The sequence below is a fragment of the Colletotrichum godetiae genome (genome assembly GCF_030913485.1).
Source record: "Colletotrichum godetiae strain CBS 193.32 chromosome Unknown BDP55scaffold_58, whole genome shotgun sequence".
NCBI classification, from domain to species: domain Eukaryota; kingdom Fungi; phylum Ascomycota; class Sordariomycetes; order Glomerellales; family Glomerellaceae; genus Colletotrichum; species Colletotrichum godetiae.
Window position 1 is genome coordinate 193,106 of NW_026851306.1, and position 17,828 is coordinate 210,933.

General features: G+C 52.2%; 7 protein-coding genes across 7 annotated transcripts; 2 read left to right on the top strand and 5 right to left on the bottom strand.

The window, feature by feature from the left end:
• Window positions 1–506: 506 nt before the first annotated feature.
• On the bottom strand, window positions 507–844 carry BDP55DRAFT_733126 (uncharacterized protein; the record flags this gene model as incomplete). Its single annotated transcript, XM_060580036.1, has 2 exons — window positions 507–732; window positions 813–844. 2 exons carry the CDS (start codon window positions 842–844, stop codon window positions 507–509), a joined length of 258 nt encoding a protein of 85 aa, XP_060424423.1.
• Window positions 845–3,755: 2,911 nt separating this feature from the next.
• Window positions 3,756–5,113, bottom strand: BDP55DRAFT_679157 (uncharacterized protein; the record flags this gene model as incomplete). Its single annotated transcript, XM_060576031.1, has 1 exon — window positions 3,756–5,113. The coding sequence occupies exon 1, from the start codon at window positions 4,711–4,713 to the stop codon at window positions 3,757–3,759; it is 957 nt and encodes a 318-aa protein (XP_060424424.1). The 5' UTR covers window positions 4,714–5,113.
• Window positions 4,486–5,113, bottom strand: BDP55DRAFT_679158 (uncharacterized protein). Its single transcript, XM_060576032.1, has one exon. It carries the CDS (start codon window positions 5,104–5,106, stop codon window positions 4,783–4,785), a length of 324 nt encoding a protein of 107 aa, XP_060424425.1. The 5' UTR covers window positions 5,107–5,113; the 3' UTR covers window positions 4,486–4,782.
• A 794-nt stretch (window positions 5,114–5,907) lies between these two features.
• On the top strand, window positions 5,908–6,589 carry BDP55DRAFT_336740 (uncharacterized protein). The gene has a single exon (XM_060566885.1). It carries the CDS (start codon window positions 6,071–6,073, stop codon window positions 6,458–6,460), a length of 390 nt encoding a protein of 129 aa, XP_060424426.1. The 5' UTR covers window positions 5,908–6,070; the 3' UTR covers window positions 6,461–6,589.
• A 1,304-nt stretch (window positions 6,590–7,893) lies between these two features.
• On the bottom strand, window positions 7,894–9,949 carry BDP55DRAFT_562463 (bilirubin oxidase; the record flags this gene model as incomplete). Its single annotated transcript, XM_060570156.1, has 3 exons — window positions 7,894–9,456; window positions 9,511–9,745; window positions 9,807–9,949. The coding sequence occupies 3 exons, from the start codon at window positions 9,947–9,949 to the stop codon at window positions 7,894–7,896; spliced, it is 1,941 nt and encodes a 646-aa protein (XP_060424427.1).
• Window positions 9,950–13,433: 3,484 nt separating this feature from the next.
• On the top strand, window positions 13,434–15,472 carry BDP55DRAFT_336777 (uncharacterized protein). The gene is made up of 4 exons (XM_060566886.1): window positions 13,434–13,693; window positions 13,761–14,252; window positions 14,303–14,519; window positions 14,581–15,472. The coding sequence occupies exons 1-4, from the start codon at window positions 13,581–13,583 to the stop codon at window positions 15,364–15,366; spliced, it is 1,608 nt and encodes a 535-aa protein (XP_060424428.1). The 5' UTR covers window positions 13,434–13,580; the 3' UTR covers window positions 15,367–15,472.
• A 763-nt stretch (window positions 15,473–16,235) lies between these two features.
• BDP55DRAFT_733131 (ankyrin repeat-containing domain protein) lies at window positions 16,236–17,588 on the bottom strand (the record flags this gene model as incomplete). The annotated part of the gene is made up of 2 exons (XM_060580037.1): window positions 16,236–16,478; window positions 16,581–17,588. 2 exons carry the CDS (start codon window positions 17,586–17,588, stop codon window positions 16,236–16,238), a joined length of 1,251 nt encoding a protein of 416 aa, XP_060424429.1.
• Window positions 17,589–17,828: the final 240 nt, after the last annotated feature.

Consider the following 17,828-nt stretch of genomic DNA (forward strand, 5'->3'; position numbering starts at 1 on the left):
GGATCCGATGACTGTTCTTATCATCTTTCTTATCGGTAATCCAACGTTAGTGGCTAGCTACCTCAAGGAAGCCTGGTAGTACTCTTCTACTCCTAGCAGCTAGTAAAGGAAGACACCACAGATCACCGCATAAGTAACCTAGGTACCTAATAGCAATATTTGACAAAATACCGTACGGTAAATCAAGGATAAGTGTTGGGAACAATCACATATTGCAAATAAAGAAGAATCGAAAGGAATAATAAGTAATCAATTGCAGAAGCAGAGCCAAAGTCGACCGACGATGGAATCTATGGTATCTTTCCCTCCCTGTAAACGCCTCTCGATCAATATCCGCCCCTCCTTAACCCTCCTTCATCTCATCGTCTGTATCGTGGTCGCTGTGGGGGGGTTGTCGCCAAGGCGATCAGGAATGAGTCACTGGCATCGACCCTTCGCCGCACGCACACGCTTTCCCACCGATATCCGCGTCCGACTATCTGGTGTGGGAGGCTAGGACGATCACCCTACTTTCCGCCGTACTGGTTCATGGTCTTTGAGATGTTCTCCGCGGCTCTAGCCTGGTGGCGCGCCTGACTAGCAGCGACATCACCGTTTCGAAACGCGGCGCCGTATGCACTCGGTTCATCGGAAGTTGATTGGTTCTGGTACATTGAAGTCCGTAGTTGGGTAAGCTCTTTCTTGGATTCTTTGGATGAGTGCTTGTGTGACCCCTTTGAGGAGGAATGGCTACTACCCGTCGGATTAGCAAATCAGCCCGATGCACTCGCTTCCTTCCCCTCATATCCCCCTCCTGGAGCCGGATAATGTACCCGCTGTAAGATGACTGTCCGGAGTGCGCCATGTTTGCCTATGCCAAGGATGGATAGCGTATGCGGAGTGACGGGCGTGAATTCTTGTGAATGACTGATTGCAGAGGAATCGAGTAACTTTTCGTGAGGTTGCGAGCCTGGTCGTTCATGTGTAGAAGTGCAGGTTCCTTAGGATCCAATTTCGCGGGTTTAAATACTGGTGACTTGCAAAGCGCGCGCACCATTGCCCGCCAAAGCTGTGGTTTGAAAAGAGACATGATACACTTTAGGCCCTTGTATGGGTGACTGCCCAGCAAAACGCCATGTGCTGTTGCGATGGGGTTGAGTTGGGTGGAACGAGGCCATTGAACGAATGGCAGTGTCGAATTACTACCCAAGTAAGTCGAGGCGGTCGAACAGCAATGCCGTAGCCGTAGCATGGTAATTACATTGAGAGGAGGTGTGGCAATCGAGACGGGGAGGCAGGTGCCTTGCAGGGGGGGAGGTTGTCGAAGGATTCATACACTTCTCCAGTTGCTGTATGTTAGTCTCCTCAGCCTGCTAAGGCGCCCGCTCCGCCCCCGCGAATTGAATATTCGGCGTGTGCCGGCCGCGTAAGTAACGGTATCTACGGAGTCAGTGAAGTTGTCGTATTAAGCCTTTATGGCTGCATTGGAAAGGATAGCAAAGCAGGCATGGTGCCTTTGCATAAGTGGTATAGCAGTTCTGTGATAGCATCCTCAATCTTGGGTAGAGATAAGGTACTCCAACCATCTTGAACTGTGGGTCGAAGCATCGGCGCCTTGCTCGGAATGTTGACAATGTCGAAGGATTGATGAGATATGTCTTTCGCTTGAAAGAACTGTATAGGCAGTAAGCTTTCTTCCCAGCAATGTAGAGAGTATGAAGCACATTCGCATCGCATGCCGTTCGCACGGAAGCTTGGATGTCACCGGGACCGGCCCAGATCAACAAGTCATAACTTGCAGCGATGGAAGCAATCCACCCCGCTGGACGAGGTAACGGGTCGATGCGCAAAACCGAATGGACTTCGAGTGTGCTGGAAAGCCTAGACTTGACTTCAAGTCGGTCGACGATTCAGGCAACTCATTGGATGGTCGGAAGTACCGTGCAGGAGAGACTCGCTGCCATGCGGAAAGGAAGTAGTTCCAAGCCGAGATTGTTGACAGACTGCGACTATGAATTGTAAGATTGGCAAAGTAAGGCTTGCGGGCGTAGATCTTCTCAATAACGCGACGCCGCGAAAGAAGTTGGTGGAAAGTCGCGGTGTGCGCTCATCCACATGGCTTTCCAAGTGGAAATGGAAAAACTCCAAATCCAGCACGGCTCGAAGGTGAGGGCTATGCAGTGTGATGAGCTGATTCGTATTGGTGTAGTGCATAAGTCTGCCTTGCTGAGAGTGAGCGAGACCCAATCGATGGCTTGGTGGTGATGAAGGCGGGTGTGCTGAGGAAAAGGGGGCGCTCCAGGGCTCGAGATGATGCGAGGTGACGCGGCGAGGAGCCTCCCGCTTGGAATCCGCCTCATCGGCGCATCATCGCGTTTCTGCCTCGCGGCGCCTGATTCGGTTGCCGATGAGGCACCGGCGGTTCGCGGTCGACGAGACAGTTCGAATTGCCTCGTATGGAGGAGATGGTTCGCCGTTGGGTCGCCTGGGGATGCTTGCTGAGTCATGCAATTCCATGACCAAGTGTTGTCGGGTGCACCCAGATGGTCTAACTGAGCCCGCGATGACGAAGCTGCCCGCGATGACGAAGCTGACGAAGCTGACGAAGCTGACGAAGCTGACGAAGCGTTGGACCGTGGGAGATGTTGTGAGTATGGATTCGCTGTAGGCGTGAACGAATGAATGTAGCCATGTTCGTGGTTGTATTCCAGGGACGTAGAGTTCAGTTGAGACACGTGAACGGGTGAGATGAGAGATAGGGGCCGAGAGAGTCCAGCGTACAAGCTAGGAGCAGATGAACGAAGAAGGGGGAAAGATATATATGTCCAGGTGGGGAGAATCCATGCATGCGGGCAAGAATGTTCAATCCATTTGGGGACTGCAGGACATACTTAAATGATGATGATGGTGTTGCCATTTCCCGCCGGTCCTATGTCGACGCTAGTAGATGACCCTTGATGGCGGGTGGTGCCTGACTTTGTCAGGCATACCTGCTTGTCTCCAAGGCTGAATAAACTGGCGTGAATGGCACACTAGGTAGTTTAGTGGTGTCTCGGACAAAGATCTTTCAGTATTGGGGAAGGTGTAATAACTCAGATTGGCCGTAATTGGCTGGATTACGGGCGACATTTAGGCAGCAGGGCGGCCGAAGCTCGTCCTTCAGCCCTACGAGCCCTGAGTCCGATGCCAACAATTCGGTCAACGAGTGATGACCACCACACACCTACGGGGGCCGGCCCCATCACAGCCCGTCACATCTCCATCTATATTGGTGGCTGCGCTTCCAGATTGGGCTTTCAGGATTCGCTGTCCCACGAAGCACAGGTTGCGACTGCCCGCCCTATTACCAGTCGATCCTACCTGCCTTAGTCTTGAATCTATCTACACGCCTCCGGAGTGTCTCGGTGGCATAATGACCCCTGCACTCGCAAAATCTGCCATTCAGAAGGGTCCAACGGATGTCCCTCGAGCAGGTACCTAAGTACGCTCTCCGTGACACTCAATGAAACCTTCCAGTACGGGACCAAAGTCACAGAAGAAACTTGTATGAATTGAGGAAATGAGAGTTTATTTCGACACATTCACAGACATTTCTACAGGGAACCAATTCAATTGCTTCCAAGTCTTCCATCTCACGCGATTTAGACAGCATCAAGACAGGTCATGATGCGGAAGTATTGATTCAGATTGACCCATGGCCCGGTTATCAGTCTCCTAAATGCCCGTAATCCCCGAGAATCATGCTACAATTATCGAACAGCAAAGCAAGGCAGCATGCTAAGTCCAAGTGATTCCCTGCAGCTCACACATCCAGTCCGAATGACCAGGCTCATACACATCAGTCGGCCCATACTCACCTCCCTCCGCCGCATCCATATTACACACATTGACATTAAAGTTGCACAACTGCACCGGCTCCAGCCCAACGCCCTTCTCCGACACAGTCTCCCACGGGTTCGTCAACTGCTCATAATCATGCTTATCAAAGCAGTCCGTGGGCCCCTGCAAGATCTCCTCCTTGGTAAGCCCATACGTCTGGACAAGCTTCTCAGCAAGCCGGTGCTCGGGCACCTCATCATCGCTATCGTGCCTCTGGAACCGCCATTCAGTCCATTTGCTGTTCGCCTCTTGTCTGCACAAGATAGCAGCAGATGACCCATCACACGCCGTCTTATTGAAAGTGCGGATAATGTACACATTCTGTGCCTGCATCAGCAGCGCCATGGCGTTGACGCTGACGGTCTTGTACATCCATGTATCGAAATCGTCCTGAGTGATGTTCCTCTGGCGGGATAGGTAACCACCGCCGCTCAGGACCTTGTTGATACCCCAAGTCGGATCATCGATGGGCGCATCAATAACCTTCTTCGCGTACGTTCCGATCGCCTGCTTATACTCGTCCACTTTCCCGCCCATCTGGCTAGACAAGTCACTCCATCGCAGGAACTGACCGCCTGCGCTGGGCGCCAGCATCATTCCACCCGCAATGATGTTGCCGCCTTGGACGGTGCTGGCGATGCTGCCTGCGGTAGCGCCGAGTGCTGCCGTGGTCGGGAAGGCGTTTAGGATGCCGTTGACCCATGCCAGGAACTGTTTCATGGGGGTGACGTTGTCCTTTTTTGCTGGCCATAGGTCGTCGACTACCTTTGCGAGTTTCAGGCTTAGGATGGTGGCAGCGTACGTGACGGCGAGGTTGAGATTGTTGACGTAGTTGTTCCAGCCTTGGACGCCCATCAAAGCATACCTTGTGTTACTCTTTAGTACAAGAAGAAAGCGAATAGGACAGGAAGTTGGGCGTATAGCTTACCATCCGGGGAGAGTGACTGGTGTACACGGCTGGCCGGCGTTGCACCACAGATTGACTCCGCAAAAGAAGTTGGGAGCACCCAAGTACGCCCCCAAAGCTTGGACATTGTCGGAGGAGTATTCCGTATAGTGTTTCGCGGCGTTGGCCAAGAAGCTGTCGACGCCCTCCTTCTTCCATGTATCGCTCGAGAGTTGGCTAGGCACACAGTTCGCACGAGGAGTTACTACCGAGAGCAAGTCGGAGCCACGGCTAGACGGCGCCGCGTCAACATAGACACTCAGGTACCCAACGCATAATGCTCGCAAAGCTCGGAAGTGCATGATGGGCTACTGTCTCTGAAGAGTGAACTGCCGGCAGTTACTTTGAAGAATCGATATAAAGCTGTCTTGAGGTCGATGAAAAGCAGCTCTTGGACGGAAAGTGAACGACAAGAAATATGATCCTTGGCGGTGTGTTATCATTCGAGGCAGGGTCCTGGAGTTCAAGTGAAACATATAACCATCTTAAAGACCATACGATCAGTCTCTACGTTCACCGAGCAAGCTAATTCCTAGGACGTGCGGTTTATCGTCAAAATTGGCAGGCATCATTGCGTGATAAGGTGTAATCGAGCAAGGACCTCCTCTCATCTATTTAGACTTTGTTGCGATAACATTGATGATGATTGACTTGAACTTGAATCGTTCATGGTGCCTCGAACTCATAGCAGAAAGACTATTCGGTATAGGTAATGAGAGTCGGTCAAAGTTGTGATGAGTGCTTCATGGATAAGGTTCCCACTAAGCTTGGATCACTATGGGTCAAGTTCGGCGTTGCCGTTTGGTTCATGTTTCCCCATTCGACGATCTTCTGGGCGGTACAAGTGAAGATCCATCTATCAAAGTTTGCGGGAAAGTCTGCCAGGAATAATATAGAGAAATTGACAGGAGTATGGGCAACTCATTCAACCACTTGACTCCGCTATGGCGATAGCCACCGAGTACACAATTGGCTCTGGGATAGAATCGAATATCTAGCCGTTCTATTACTCGCAAATAACTATATCTTTCAGACACTGAGATGTGACTATAGACTCAAGACGTGATACTCTAGCTTGATACAGTTGTAGTTCTCTAGATGGAGTATCACCACAACAAAAAGACATCCAGCGCATTTCCAGTTGATATTGAAGTCAAAGAAGTCCACGACTTTCTAATTCTTCCTTCTCTATCTTTCAAATTTCCACAAACCTCTATCTATCCACAAACCGAACTCATCACACGGCACACACACGAGTAACGAACCATGAAACTCTCAATTCCCCTCCTCCTCGCCGCTTTCGCCACGCAAGCTCTCGCCGATAGACACCACTTCTGCTGGTGCGGAAGCGACCAAGTCCCCAAAAACGACCCTTGCCTAACACAAGCCGCCTGCGCCAGATACCCTCAAGACAAATTCTTCGGCGTCAAGGGCGGCGACCCGTCCGCACCGACGATATCGAAATGGAGCGAGAAGAAGGCGAAATGCTACAGCACGCGCGCGTGGCCCGTCATCCCGCATCCGTTTTTGGGCGGAAACGAGTTTGCAGATGCGTGCTTTGCCGCAGCGGCGGATCAGGCTGTCGTTGGTGCCTGTGATGTTTCGTCGGGAGTTAGGACGGGGGTTAAGTCGTATTGTTCTGAGCCTTTTGACTGAGAGGATGTGCGCTACTAGCTTTGAGAGGTAAGATGCTTTCTCAAAGATTAAACACTTGCAAGATTCTATCGAGGTAGTGGCTGACCTTTTTTGCCGTTCCCAGTCTTCTATGGACTCACACTCAGAATCGGGGGGGGCTGTGGGAGGGAAGAAACCACGCAGCTCGATCAATTATGGCGTTTCTTTCGAGATTTGGAAGTACCATTGGGATTAAAACTTTGCAAAATGACCTCTAGATATATTATTCAGATTGTTGTCTCATTTTAGCGTGAAAGTATTGATTCTCCTCGCAGTTCGTACAAATTTGTGACTGATCTCGATAATTGATGAAGACCACCAGTCTTTCAACTCAATGGGACAATTATGGTCACTAGCAACAATTGGACCGGCCGCCGATGAAGTAGTAAACTGAGTTTCAAGGACTATGGCTGAGTAAGTGCCACTCAGGAACAAGAAGCCCTGACAGTATCTTTTGAAGAGAGCTTCAGAACCATCGCCCTCAACCTCAAGTCAAACGCGAGCATGCTTCTAAGTGACGCGTTCGTCCTGATCAACAAGTGGCACCAGCTGCACGTGAACACCCCGCCAATCAAACCATGGCCCACACACCCCTGCCCCACTCTCCTTTATAAGCAGCCAACTTTCTTTCTCATCTTGCCTTCGGGCATTTGGTCAATTTGAAACGATACAGAGAAGATGTAAGCACTACCCCTGCACCCCTTGGGTTCGAGTCTGGAATCAGTCACTAACCTCCCTCACAGTAGCATGGCCCCTGCACTAAGGATGACACGCTCAATCAAAGAAAAGCTACCAATTTTTTTCTCGATTCCCTGGATCGACTTTCGGTTTGAATAAGTACCTACTATGAAGGAGGGCCAGGTGCGACCCAACCAACATCTCGGCGCCGAGTCTCTGCCAGGTCTTGGTCGTTTCCAATGCGTGCTTCCCTACCCCTACCATACCCGGATGGATGTCGGCTCACAGAGTCACAGCAAAAATTGGCGATTGCGCCAAACGGGATCTGGAAACGTTTTTTGGGCGCGCACTTGGTTCAGTAGTACACGCTATCCCTGCCACTCGGAGAAGATTAGTAACCAGGCCGCATCGACGTTGATGAGGTGCAGCATGCCATGATTCCACATCGACCACTAAAGTCACCAGTCACACACTCGCATTCGACAAGTAAACAACTTAATATTTTGTGTGAAGAATATCTTCTTCTATTAAACCAGTAGTAGATAACATTAAAAAATACTGAGAGGGCTGACCATGTATTCGCCGCCCGTACTTTGTAGCAAGACAGATTATGGTCTAGATGTGCTCAAGGACAGGATATCTAATAGTCTATAAGGAGCGTGGGTTGTGTCATTAAGTCGTAAAGCAGTGAGAAATGCAAACGGAATCATCAAACCCGTGGTACATGGTAAGCAGTCTCATGCCTGGGGCGCGGCAGTGCGCTTGGGCATCTCCATGTCCACGCCGCGGAAGCGCATGCCACGCTTCTTCTTGGATGAAGTAGTGCTGGTGCTAGTGGACGAAGTCTTCTTCTTCTTGTCACCATCATCAGACTTGCTGGTGGTGGTGGCCTTGGCGGTGATAGTCGAGCTGGCAGAAGTGACCACGGCGGAGGAAGTGACCACGGGGCTCGTGGTGCTGGCGACCAGAGTCGAGGGCGTCGCGCTCGGGGAGGGAGCATTGGTCTTGGTGGCCCAGTAGGCGTCTAGACGGCTCTCGACCTCTTGCTCGTTGTTGTAGGGCTGGAGCTTGGCCATGTACTCAATGCGAGACTTGATCGCTTCGTAGTCGGATGCAGCAGCATTTTCGTTCTTGGAGCGCCACTCCAACCCCATGGGGTCGGCGAAAGCTTCCTCTTCGTAGCCAAGATCCTCGAGCTTGGTGACGTTGAAGGCAGCCATCATCTCGTGGTCCTCGTGGATGAGGTTGTGGCAGTGGAACATGTACACACCGGGCCAGGGAGCGTAGTGGGCTTCGACTGTGACAGTCTCGCCGGGTCCGACCCAGACAACATCCTTGAGACCCTGTGACTCGTACGGGAAGACGGTGTTGCTGCGGCCGTTGACACGCTTGATGACACGGAAGTCAACGAGGTGGATGTGAATGGGGTGACTCCAGCCACCGGAGCTGTTCTCGAGCTCCCAGACCTCAATGGTACCGCGCTTGGGCTTGGCAAGAACGCGGTTGTTTACATCGGCAAAGATGACACCGTTAATGCGCCAGTCACTGCCGGTGCGGTGGAACAGGAAGTGCTGATCAACGCCGGCCTTGTCCTTGGGGAACGGCACGGCGCGGAGGGCGGAGGGGACTTCGGACTTGTCGTTGACCGAGTCTTCGCTGACGACAAAGCGCATGACTTTGTCGGTGTGCAAGTAGTCAACATCCGCGGCGAAGCCTCTGGTGTTGCGCATGGTGACGTTCTCGCCCTTGTACTTGGAGAAGTCGATGACGATCTCGTAGCGCTCGGCCATGGAGATGTAGAGATCCTTGACCTTCTGGGGTCCCGTCAAAAGGCCGGCATCGGAAGAGATGACTTCGAACTCGACCCTGTTGGCCTTGAGATCTTCGAGGTAGAGGAAGAATGTGCGGGAAATGGCGGCATCGAGAAGACGGAAGCGGTATTTGCGGGGCTCAACCTTCAGATACGGCCAGGGCTGTCCGTTGACGTGAATAACGTCTCCGTACAAACTGGTCTGTTCGTTGGCAGGCGAGTACAGAGTACCATCAGAATTGTATTGCTTCGCAGAGAGAATCAGAGGAATGTCGTAGATGCCGTAACCACTGGGAAGCCCAAGGGAGTCTTCTGCAGAATCGTGAAGAATGTATGCGCCGGCTTGGCCAAAGTAGGCGTTCTCAGCAGTGTGGTCGATGGCGTGATCGTGGTACCAGAGGGTGCGCGCGTTCTGGTTGTTGGGATAGTAGTAGTCTTTGTACTGACCAGGGTTGAAGACGTCTTCAGCCCAGCCATCCCAAGGTGTGCGCTGAGCAAAAAATCGTTAGACGTAGTATCTCAAAGGTGGATGAAGAAGCCTTACCGAAGGAGAGCCGTGAAGATGAACGGAGCTGGCCATCTTGGCGTGGTTGATGAAGCGGACGACCGCCTCCTCACCACGCTCCATGAGGAAGGTTGGGCCAGGCGCTATGCCATCATAACCAACCAAGTTGGCCGGCTTGAGGTTGGGGTAGACTTGAGCGGTGAACTCCTTAACCTCAACCTCATAGTACCTGATCTTCTTCCCAGTTACTGGGTTGGTGATCGGCTGACTGGGGCTGCTGAGAGTTAGCCATGGGGTTTCATCCAAGGTGGCATGAGGCAGAACATTGGGCTTACTATCGTTCCTCTTTGGGAGGGGGAATCGGTAGCGGGAACTCGTAGAGCCATGTGTACGCGGGACTTTCCCAGTCCTTGGCGAGGGTATCAGAGGCAAGAGCCAAGAAGATGGCCAGAGACTGGCGAAGAGTGAGAGAGACCATGGCGGAGATGGAGAATGATATGCAGGGAAAAGAGCCAAGAAATCCAGTGCAAGTGACAAGTGTTGGCCAAGGCGGGTGGCGACGCCTTTATAACTGTCAAATGCTTGGAAGGAGATGAGTGCGATGAGACTGGTGGAGAAGATGTCCATTTCTCGGTACGAAACTCCAGTATTTATCAACTTACACGTTTCGTCTTGATCATAAATCTGGGTGGCCGAGGCGGCGAGACCATGGACCGCGGTACGGCGATCCAGTCCAATTTGACAAGACCCACGCCGGGTCCCAGGTCGAAAGCCACAACGACAGCGTTAGCAATGGTGTGAGCCGGTGAAGAGTAGACCTCAAGAAAATGTTTCCCGCACAGAGGCTGTCGGCTAGCCCATTGGGGCAAAAGCATCGCTAGTCTGAGCTGCTCTCCGTGACCAGCAATACCCTTGAGATGGGTAGGCTGACGAGGGCGGGCTGCAAGCTCAATGGCCGACTTACAGTCCTTGAATCTGGACCGCGTCGTTCGGTGTCGGTGGGGCATATCGTTGTCTATGCATGCACTCCAAGGGCAGATTTCTGGACGGTGAAGATAGCAATCCAACCTAGAAACACGCGATAGATGCAACTCTCTTATCCGAGTATGCAGAGGGGGGGCTTAGGCCACCGACAACCCAGAATCTTAGTTCAGCAGGAGCAGCAGCCCACGGAATGATCGAGCTAATGTCCAGCACGTGCGATCTATTCGATTCCTCCAAGGTGGCCCATCTACGACCTCGTGGATCAAAGATATTGATGAAGAAGTCAACGGCCAGCAGCGAAAGCCATTCGGATCCAAGTGCCCAACGTCGAATTGCCTTCCGTGGTTGGTTCAACGAGCAGGCCATCAATCTGAGCGCCACTTTCGGGTAGCGCACCATTTGATGCATGAAATTGTAAGAAAAGCGTTTGCCGGCCGAGCACGGGAGTTCAACCTAATGCTGGTCAAGACAATATGGGCAGGCTGGGAGTTGGCGCTAGGTGTCAAGGCCATAGAGAAATGGATAGTGCGGCTGTTCAGTCAGTCTAGATCCCTTGTTCTTGAATCTAGTGTGGCGATTTCAGCCTTAGAACCTTCGACAATGCGAGATATCAATGGCGCGAGCCTATTAAGTTGAAACGAGCCACTGAGCGAGCACCAAAAATGGCCCAGCGAGGTTATTCTAGGATCATGGTACCGGCTCGAGCGCCAGTACCGGTAGGCGTAGGAAGCCTGAGAGCTGATGTGTATCGAATAGACTGTGGAAGAAGATGTGACTCGGTCACTCGGAGCTGACATGCAAGAGGTTCCAGGGTACTGGGTCGATAGTCTGCAGGGTTGCAAGTTGACTGTATCATTGACGAATCGGACTTTGCGTTCCCCAGAAGACGGGAGCAGGGATGCTGCCCCGGACCAATGGCTTCGGAGTTGTGGAAGGGTGCATCGTATCTGGCTGGTCCAGCTGCAAGAACATGGGAGCTGAACAACTCGAAGTGGGCATTCTGTGCGACCCAAACGCTGTGGGCCTCCACACTGGCCTAAAATTGGTCTCTATCGACGCTCCGGCCGGCTCTGATCGGCTGCCGACTGGGCATCCTTTCCTCCCGATGGTGGAGGGGCACAACCTGGCTCATGCCAGCCCCATGTCATCCATGACAGGCAGAACTTTCTCGTTGGTGTCATCGAGCTGACAATGCTTAGCATACGGTGTCAACAGCCGACCTCAAGAGCTTGTTGAAGGCTGGTTGAAAGAGCCAGACGCAGTCATGCGGCACGTGATGCGATGTGGGAGCCGGAGGGAGGGCTGTCACTGGGACTAGAGAGACAGGCCAGGCCGACAGGACTATCGTACGCCACATTGTCGCGGCTGATGGATGCTGCAGAATGCTTATTTTTTCGATGATTTGACCATGATTCGACGTCGTCCCTTGTGGGTGAGATTTTTCATCCGACGTCTGCGCAGAGTGAAAAGCTTCATGTCGATATCGGATGGAGCGTTGAAGTTCGGACTATGCACATCGTCTGGACTCTGAAGGCCTAGCAGTCTGATCTCAGGGGTAAAAAGGAGAGTACGTGGGCAGTGTCCACGTTTCGGCCGGAAATGGAAAAGAGACGATAGGCAGGACAAAGCGTTGAAGTCGCCGGAATTGGCGATGAGGCAGAGGCAGAACGGGAGGAGGAAGACAGGAAGGGGAGGGGGGGGGGGGGGGGTCGAAAGAGAGAGAGTGCACCTTCCCCAAGTTGTCGGTTCCTGGAGCCCCGCAGTTTAGTGCCAAGCCGCTACCGTCGCTAAACTTTATTAGCGCTTCAGCCCGGACCAAGATGAAGCTTAAATATCTGGAAAACGATTGGCCCACAATGCCCAGTTCGCGTGGTCGGGGCTTCAGGGTCCACCTTAGTCAGGCGCTTGTTGTCCACCTCTGTTTCCATCGCCGCCGCTAGACGTTGAAAACCTCCGAGTAAACTCAACCACACCACATTCTCTGACCGTGTCCTTCGGCGCTTTGTGCTCGTATACCCCAGGCTGCCACCTCGTGAACCTGACAGCGAATCATTCATCCGGCAATCGTGGGGCCCAGGACTCCAGCTACCCAAACTGCCGGGTCACGAACAATGAGACCACACGAGCGGTTCCTTGTCCTTGTCCTTGTCCTCCTCCAAGCCGAATCTTCGAGCCTAAGACAATGACAATGTCTCGAAGCCCCCAATGTTCCTCGTTTCACGCCAAACGTTGCGTATACGATGAAAAGCCTGTTCGAATGGTTGTCAAAGGACACGCATGCGACGTGCTCTCGAATCTTTGCTCAGTCTTTGTCGCTTGGGCCTAACTGTCGAACGGCTGCCGGTCAAGCTCCCATGCCAAGACCCTGGACTGACTGAAGACTGCCTCAGTTGCTTTTCGCCTTCCAAGAAAACTATCTGGTGGCGGTAGACGGTTTTCTCGTGGCGTTCCGCTGTCGAGTGGCCTCCTCAGCTTCTGCAGGCCCTCATCTCCTCATCCTGTGATCTACCAGCTATTTAGCCCTCTGGCTGATAAATCATGACTATCCAACCGGGATTCTCATCTTCGCACAACTCGGTGTAATATTTGTGGAGATCTGCATAGGACTACTGACCTGAAGTCGTATCTCTAGTTCCTCGTGCATGGACCGGCATACGGCCAGACCAACCTCAGTATCGTGGCTTTGTCGGCCTCGTCGGACCTCGCGATCCCGGTCTCTATTGCATACTGCATATCATAGCTCGTGCATGTACATTGCCACATGCACAAGATCCTTCCACACCATCTGTCTATTCTGGATTTATCCTCTCGTTTCGAGTCAGCTCGCCTAGCCTCATGGGGTTATCAAAGGAATCACCTCTCGGGTCCTAGTTCGCTACGAAGCCATGTTCTAGACCATTCGTGCTTTAGCTGCCAAGCCCCTCGGTCCCCGCGCATCCATCTCGGGTTTCGAGAATATGGAAACTATTGCAGGGAGACACGAGCTCGGCTAACCTTTCAGAAAGTATTCATAAGTGCCGGGTTTTATCGCGATATCTCCATCGACATGAGGCTATCGACCACTCTCATTCCTCACAGTCTGATATCTGGCAAAGTGATCTAGCCAACTCAGACGTGTCTTCATCATGAATATGGCAAAGACAATCTTCTACGCGGCCTTGAGCGCTTCGCTCTCTTTCACATCTGTGCAAGCACAGGTTGCGGACTACCCATTTGACATTAACGGAGCTTTTGAGGGGTCAGTATACTTTCCTCCAGTGATAAGACAGTCATGAGCGAACTTCATACTGACGGAGAGAGTGCAGCGCTTCTGCCATCACAACAGACTTTAACACGGGTGGCACCTTCAGATGCAATGGCCACGCTATCACTGTGCCCAAGAATCTTCAAGTCACCTTCCCCGCGGCCTTCATCCCGTTCAGGGAATTCGTCGGTAGCAGTGGTGGTTACACTGGCTACAACTGCGAGGTCACCGGCAACGTCGTCAATGGAGTTCCCATTGCTGCCCAAGTCTCAATTGCACAATCGCTGCTAAGCGGTGCCTCTGGTTTCGTTGACAGCGTGAACAACGATGGTCGGATCAAGTTGACGGACGGAACCACCATCCGCATCAACGACCCCAACGCCATCTACTCCGTCGGATACACCGCCCAGCCTTTCTTCACTGCAGATGATGCCAACCCGAGTATCAGCTCTTTCTCTGGCTTTCCCATGTGTGTTCCGCGAAGCGCCGCCGATGCTCTTTGCCCTCAATCCAACAGACCTGATGTCGCCCCGGGCGTTAAGCAGGGCCTTTTGTAAGTCTTGATAACCGCCTTGTTCCCGATGCAATCTAACACATCATCAGCAAAGCACCCGACGCCCTCGTCATGGCCCCTATCGTAGCGGGCGATTTTGTCGAGTACTCTGGTGTTCAGTCCGGGGGCGAGATCATTGTTTACAACCTCGTCGTGAGCAACGTCCAAATAACCACTACGGGTGTTCCGACATACATCCGCATGGAAGATGCCAACATTGGTGTTTGGACCGCCGACACTGTCAACCAGGAAATCGCACAGACCAGAGTAAGTTCCCAAGCTGATGCCCCCCGCATCTTGATGTGCCCACTCAGCTAACACATCGCAGTTCGTCGGCTACACATCTGACTCTGCCGCAAACGTCAACCCAATCAAGATCTACGCCATTGAGTACGACCCGTGCACCGGCGAGGCCGTCGATCGTGAGATCGCGGGCGTGAGCGTTCCCGGCACTGAGGTCCGTAACAAGTTTGAGTACCGCATCAAGGCGACCCAGAACGACAACTACGCCCGCGAGTACCGCGTCGTCGCCGGCACCGGCACCGTGAAGACCAAGAACGGTGTCCTGGCCGGCCAGTACGTTATGCCTGTCTCCGAATGGATTCAGCCCGAGGACTCTGTTCCCGGCCGCCCTCCTAGCCCGCATGACTTCCGCAGCTACGCTTTCCTCACCAAAGGGCTGGGTCGCGATGCCGACGGTAACCTCTGGGGCCCGCTGAACCCTTTCCCCCAGACTGGCGCTACCCTCTACGATAACTCCAAGTGCCCAGCCGCTACCACTCCTACTACCGGCACTGGCATCACCACTACCCCTGCCACTGCTGCTAGCAGCTCAGCAGCGGCCGTCAAGTACAAGGATGTCGTGACGATGCCCACCTTCAACTGGGTCTCGTCTCAAAGCGGCACCCTCACCGTCGGCTGCCAGTCCAACAGCACCGACGACGCAGCGGTCGCGATGAAGCTGAGCTACACCAACAAGGACGGCACCACCACTGGCCTCGCCATGACCTCCGGCGGCAAGGGTCTCTGGAACTTCAATAGTAACAAGATCAAGCAGCCCACAACTGGAACGGTCATTTGCAAGAGTGGTCTTGGCGGCCAGGTGGCGCGCTGAGGTGCTTGACAGGAAAGTTTAGCTGCTAATCTTTGTCGTTTTGTTTGGGACTTTAGTGCGCGACACCTTTTAGATTTCGATTCCATATTAATGAATGATGACCACCATTGTAATGATTTGCCCAGTCTCTGTGTTGATACTTTACCATATGAGGATAGTCACGGCCGAAAGCATCAATGCCAAGACATTTCTATAAGTAATGAGTAATCATCACGGCCAAAGGAGTATATCGATGATCAAAAATGTCAGCATAGGTCAGGGGAGGGCTCGGACAGCTCCAATTTACGAACGAATCGGCACGTCTAGAGTTTGTTTAGAGTCCCCGCGAGTTTGAGAAGAGGAAAGGATAGCCGACTAAGTCCATACTTAGTGTCGCGCTTTCGAGTCATTCTTGACGAACGGTTAGCGTTTGGTGGAGATGAATGGGAGAGCGTGTAACGTTTGGAGCCCTAAAGCGAGACGAGCTAACCGAATACTTCTTGGCTGCTCCGATGATGTGCGGCTGAAGGTGAAGGGGTTCTTTGGACGATGTCAGTTACCAAGTCTCATTGTTTGGGATAGAGGTTGAGGTCTGCTTGTCACAGCCTTGTCCTATCCTCTCCTTACTTTCTCTCACGTAAAGTGTGTTCATTCATTTTTTTAATTCCTGGTCGTTTTGGCAAATAAGGTGTGTGCACTGGTTTTATAAGTCGTATCAAATCAATCCATAGCACTGCAAAATTTGGAACGATCTTCGCAGAGCAAGATACCCGAGAACCAGTCCTAGTATTCATAAATTCTGTTGCTGGGCAACAGTCTTCGTTCCCTCTCGCTCCAGTGCTAGACTCACTCTCTTCGCCGGTGTATAGTATATGTTGGCCCTAACAGCTTCATTTACTCGTGCCGTCGGACTTCTTCTTAGGCCAGAGGTACTCATTCCTAGCCAAGATGTGGTCGGGCACTTGGGGAGGCTTGTCGCCGCGTGGCGGTGCAGGGTCGATATTTCTGAATTCCTTGTGATGGGGAAGCTTTGGGTCAGGTCCGGGATGAAGTACTTTCCGGTGGTTGTAGCACTTGAAACAGAGGTGGAAGTCGGGACATCTCCGACAGCTATGTGCGTCTAATATGAGGTGCTACTCACATTATGCAAGGCATTAGCAACCCGTCGCTTAGACACATAACGCAGACAGCTGTCTCCTTGTGCTGAGGTGGTGCAAGATGTAGATAACACATACCGATAGACAACAAGAGTAAACCAATTCGTCATGTTGATAGCCCGTGCTCGATAATGTTATTCCTCCAAAAACATAATCGACATCCTCGGTATCGCTTGCTTCCAACAGAATGTCGATGATATCTTTCCCGCTGTCATGCAAATAGGCGATTTCCAATGGGCACCACGTCACGTTGGGGAAGTCAGTCCTAACCTTGACTCGGCCATCAGCGCCGCTCTCGAGGAGGTATTTGATCACCTCTAATTGGTAGTGATTATCCTTGTTGGTAAACTTGTATTTCGAGGTTAGACCTCGAGCAGCCCAGCACAACGCTGTCCAGCCATCGTTGTCGGCCTGGTCGACCTCGACCTTCCCCGATGAGAGGATCTTTTTGACGGTGTGAACATCTCCGCTTTGAGCAGCCCAGTGAAGAACAGTGTGACCGGTCTTGTCCGCAGAATTCAAATAGTCACCTCCATCCGTGGGAAGTTGGAGGGGGTGTACAAGGGAACCTAACATTCTCGAGTACCTGCCAGACGAGTGAATGGCTGCGAAGTGAATCGGTAGACGACCCATCTGGTCAGCAATATTCGCATTCGCCTTGAATTTGCGTGTAAGAATTGTTGATGTGCTGCTCAATGGCAGCTGGCAAGCTAGGTTGAGTGCAGTGCCGAAGAACCCGCACTGTTGATTAATCTCTGCTTCAGCCTTTGTCACGAGATATTCGATAATCTTCTCGGTTTCGGATTGAAGCACGCCTTTCTTACCGAAGCACGCAGCCTGTAAGGCATTACCGAAGAAGCCTTTGGAGATAAAGTTCGCGTCCGCGCCACATTTCTGATGAAGGAACTCGACCATTGACAAGTTGCCGTCATAGCATGCTTTGTTTAAGACCGTACCAAACTGAGAATTGTCTAAGTTGACAACTGCACCTCCGCCAATCAGTTCCAGTATCGTTGCATTGCTGCCTGGAATTCCGATAAGGTTGATCAGCGGCGTGCAACACCTCTTGGAGCAAGTAACATTCATGTTGGTCTCGGCCTTATATTTAATAAAGCGCCTGACTTGGAACTCAAGACAATGTTTTATCCGGGTAAAATGTAGAAGAGCCGTATTTCCATGGTCGTCGACATAGAAGTCATCCCAGTCGAATCGCCTGAGGTGAAGGATGCCTTTAATGTCTTCATCGGTGTAGGGGCGACGATGCAAAGCGAGATTTCCCACTCCACCAGGAAAGAGGCTTGCGCCTTCTCCAAGCGACTGCGAGCT

Excerpts from the sequence above, each read along its gene's own strand:
- BDP55DRAFT_336740 (XM_060566885.1), top strand. The coding sequence starts at position 6,071 with ATGAAACTCTCAATTCCCCTCCTCCTCGCCGCTTTCGCCACGCAAGCT.
- BDP55DRAFT_336777 (XM_060566886.1), top strand. The coding sequence starts at position 13,581 with ATGAATATGGCAAAGACAATCTTCTACGCGGCCTTGAGCGCTTCGCTC. Across the intron at positions 13,694-13,760 it reads ATTAACGGAGCTTTTGAGGG|CGCTTCTGCCATCACAACAG; the intron begins GTCAGTATACTT and ends GAGAGAGTGCAG. Across the intron at positions 14,520-14,580 it reads AGGAAATCGCACAGACCAGA|TTCGTCGGCTACACATCTGA; the intron begins GTAAGTTCCCAA and ends AACACATCGCAG.
- BDP55DRAFT_679158 (XM_060576032.1), bottom strand. The coding sequence starts at position 5,106 with ATGCACTTCCGAGCTTTGCGAGCATTATGCGTTGGGTACCTGAGTGTC.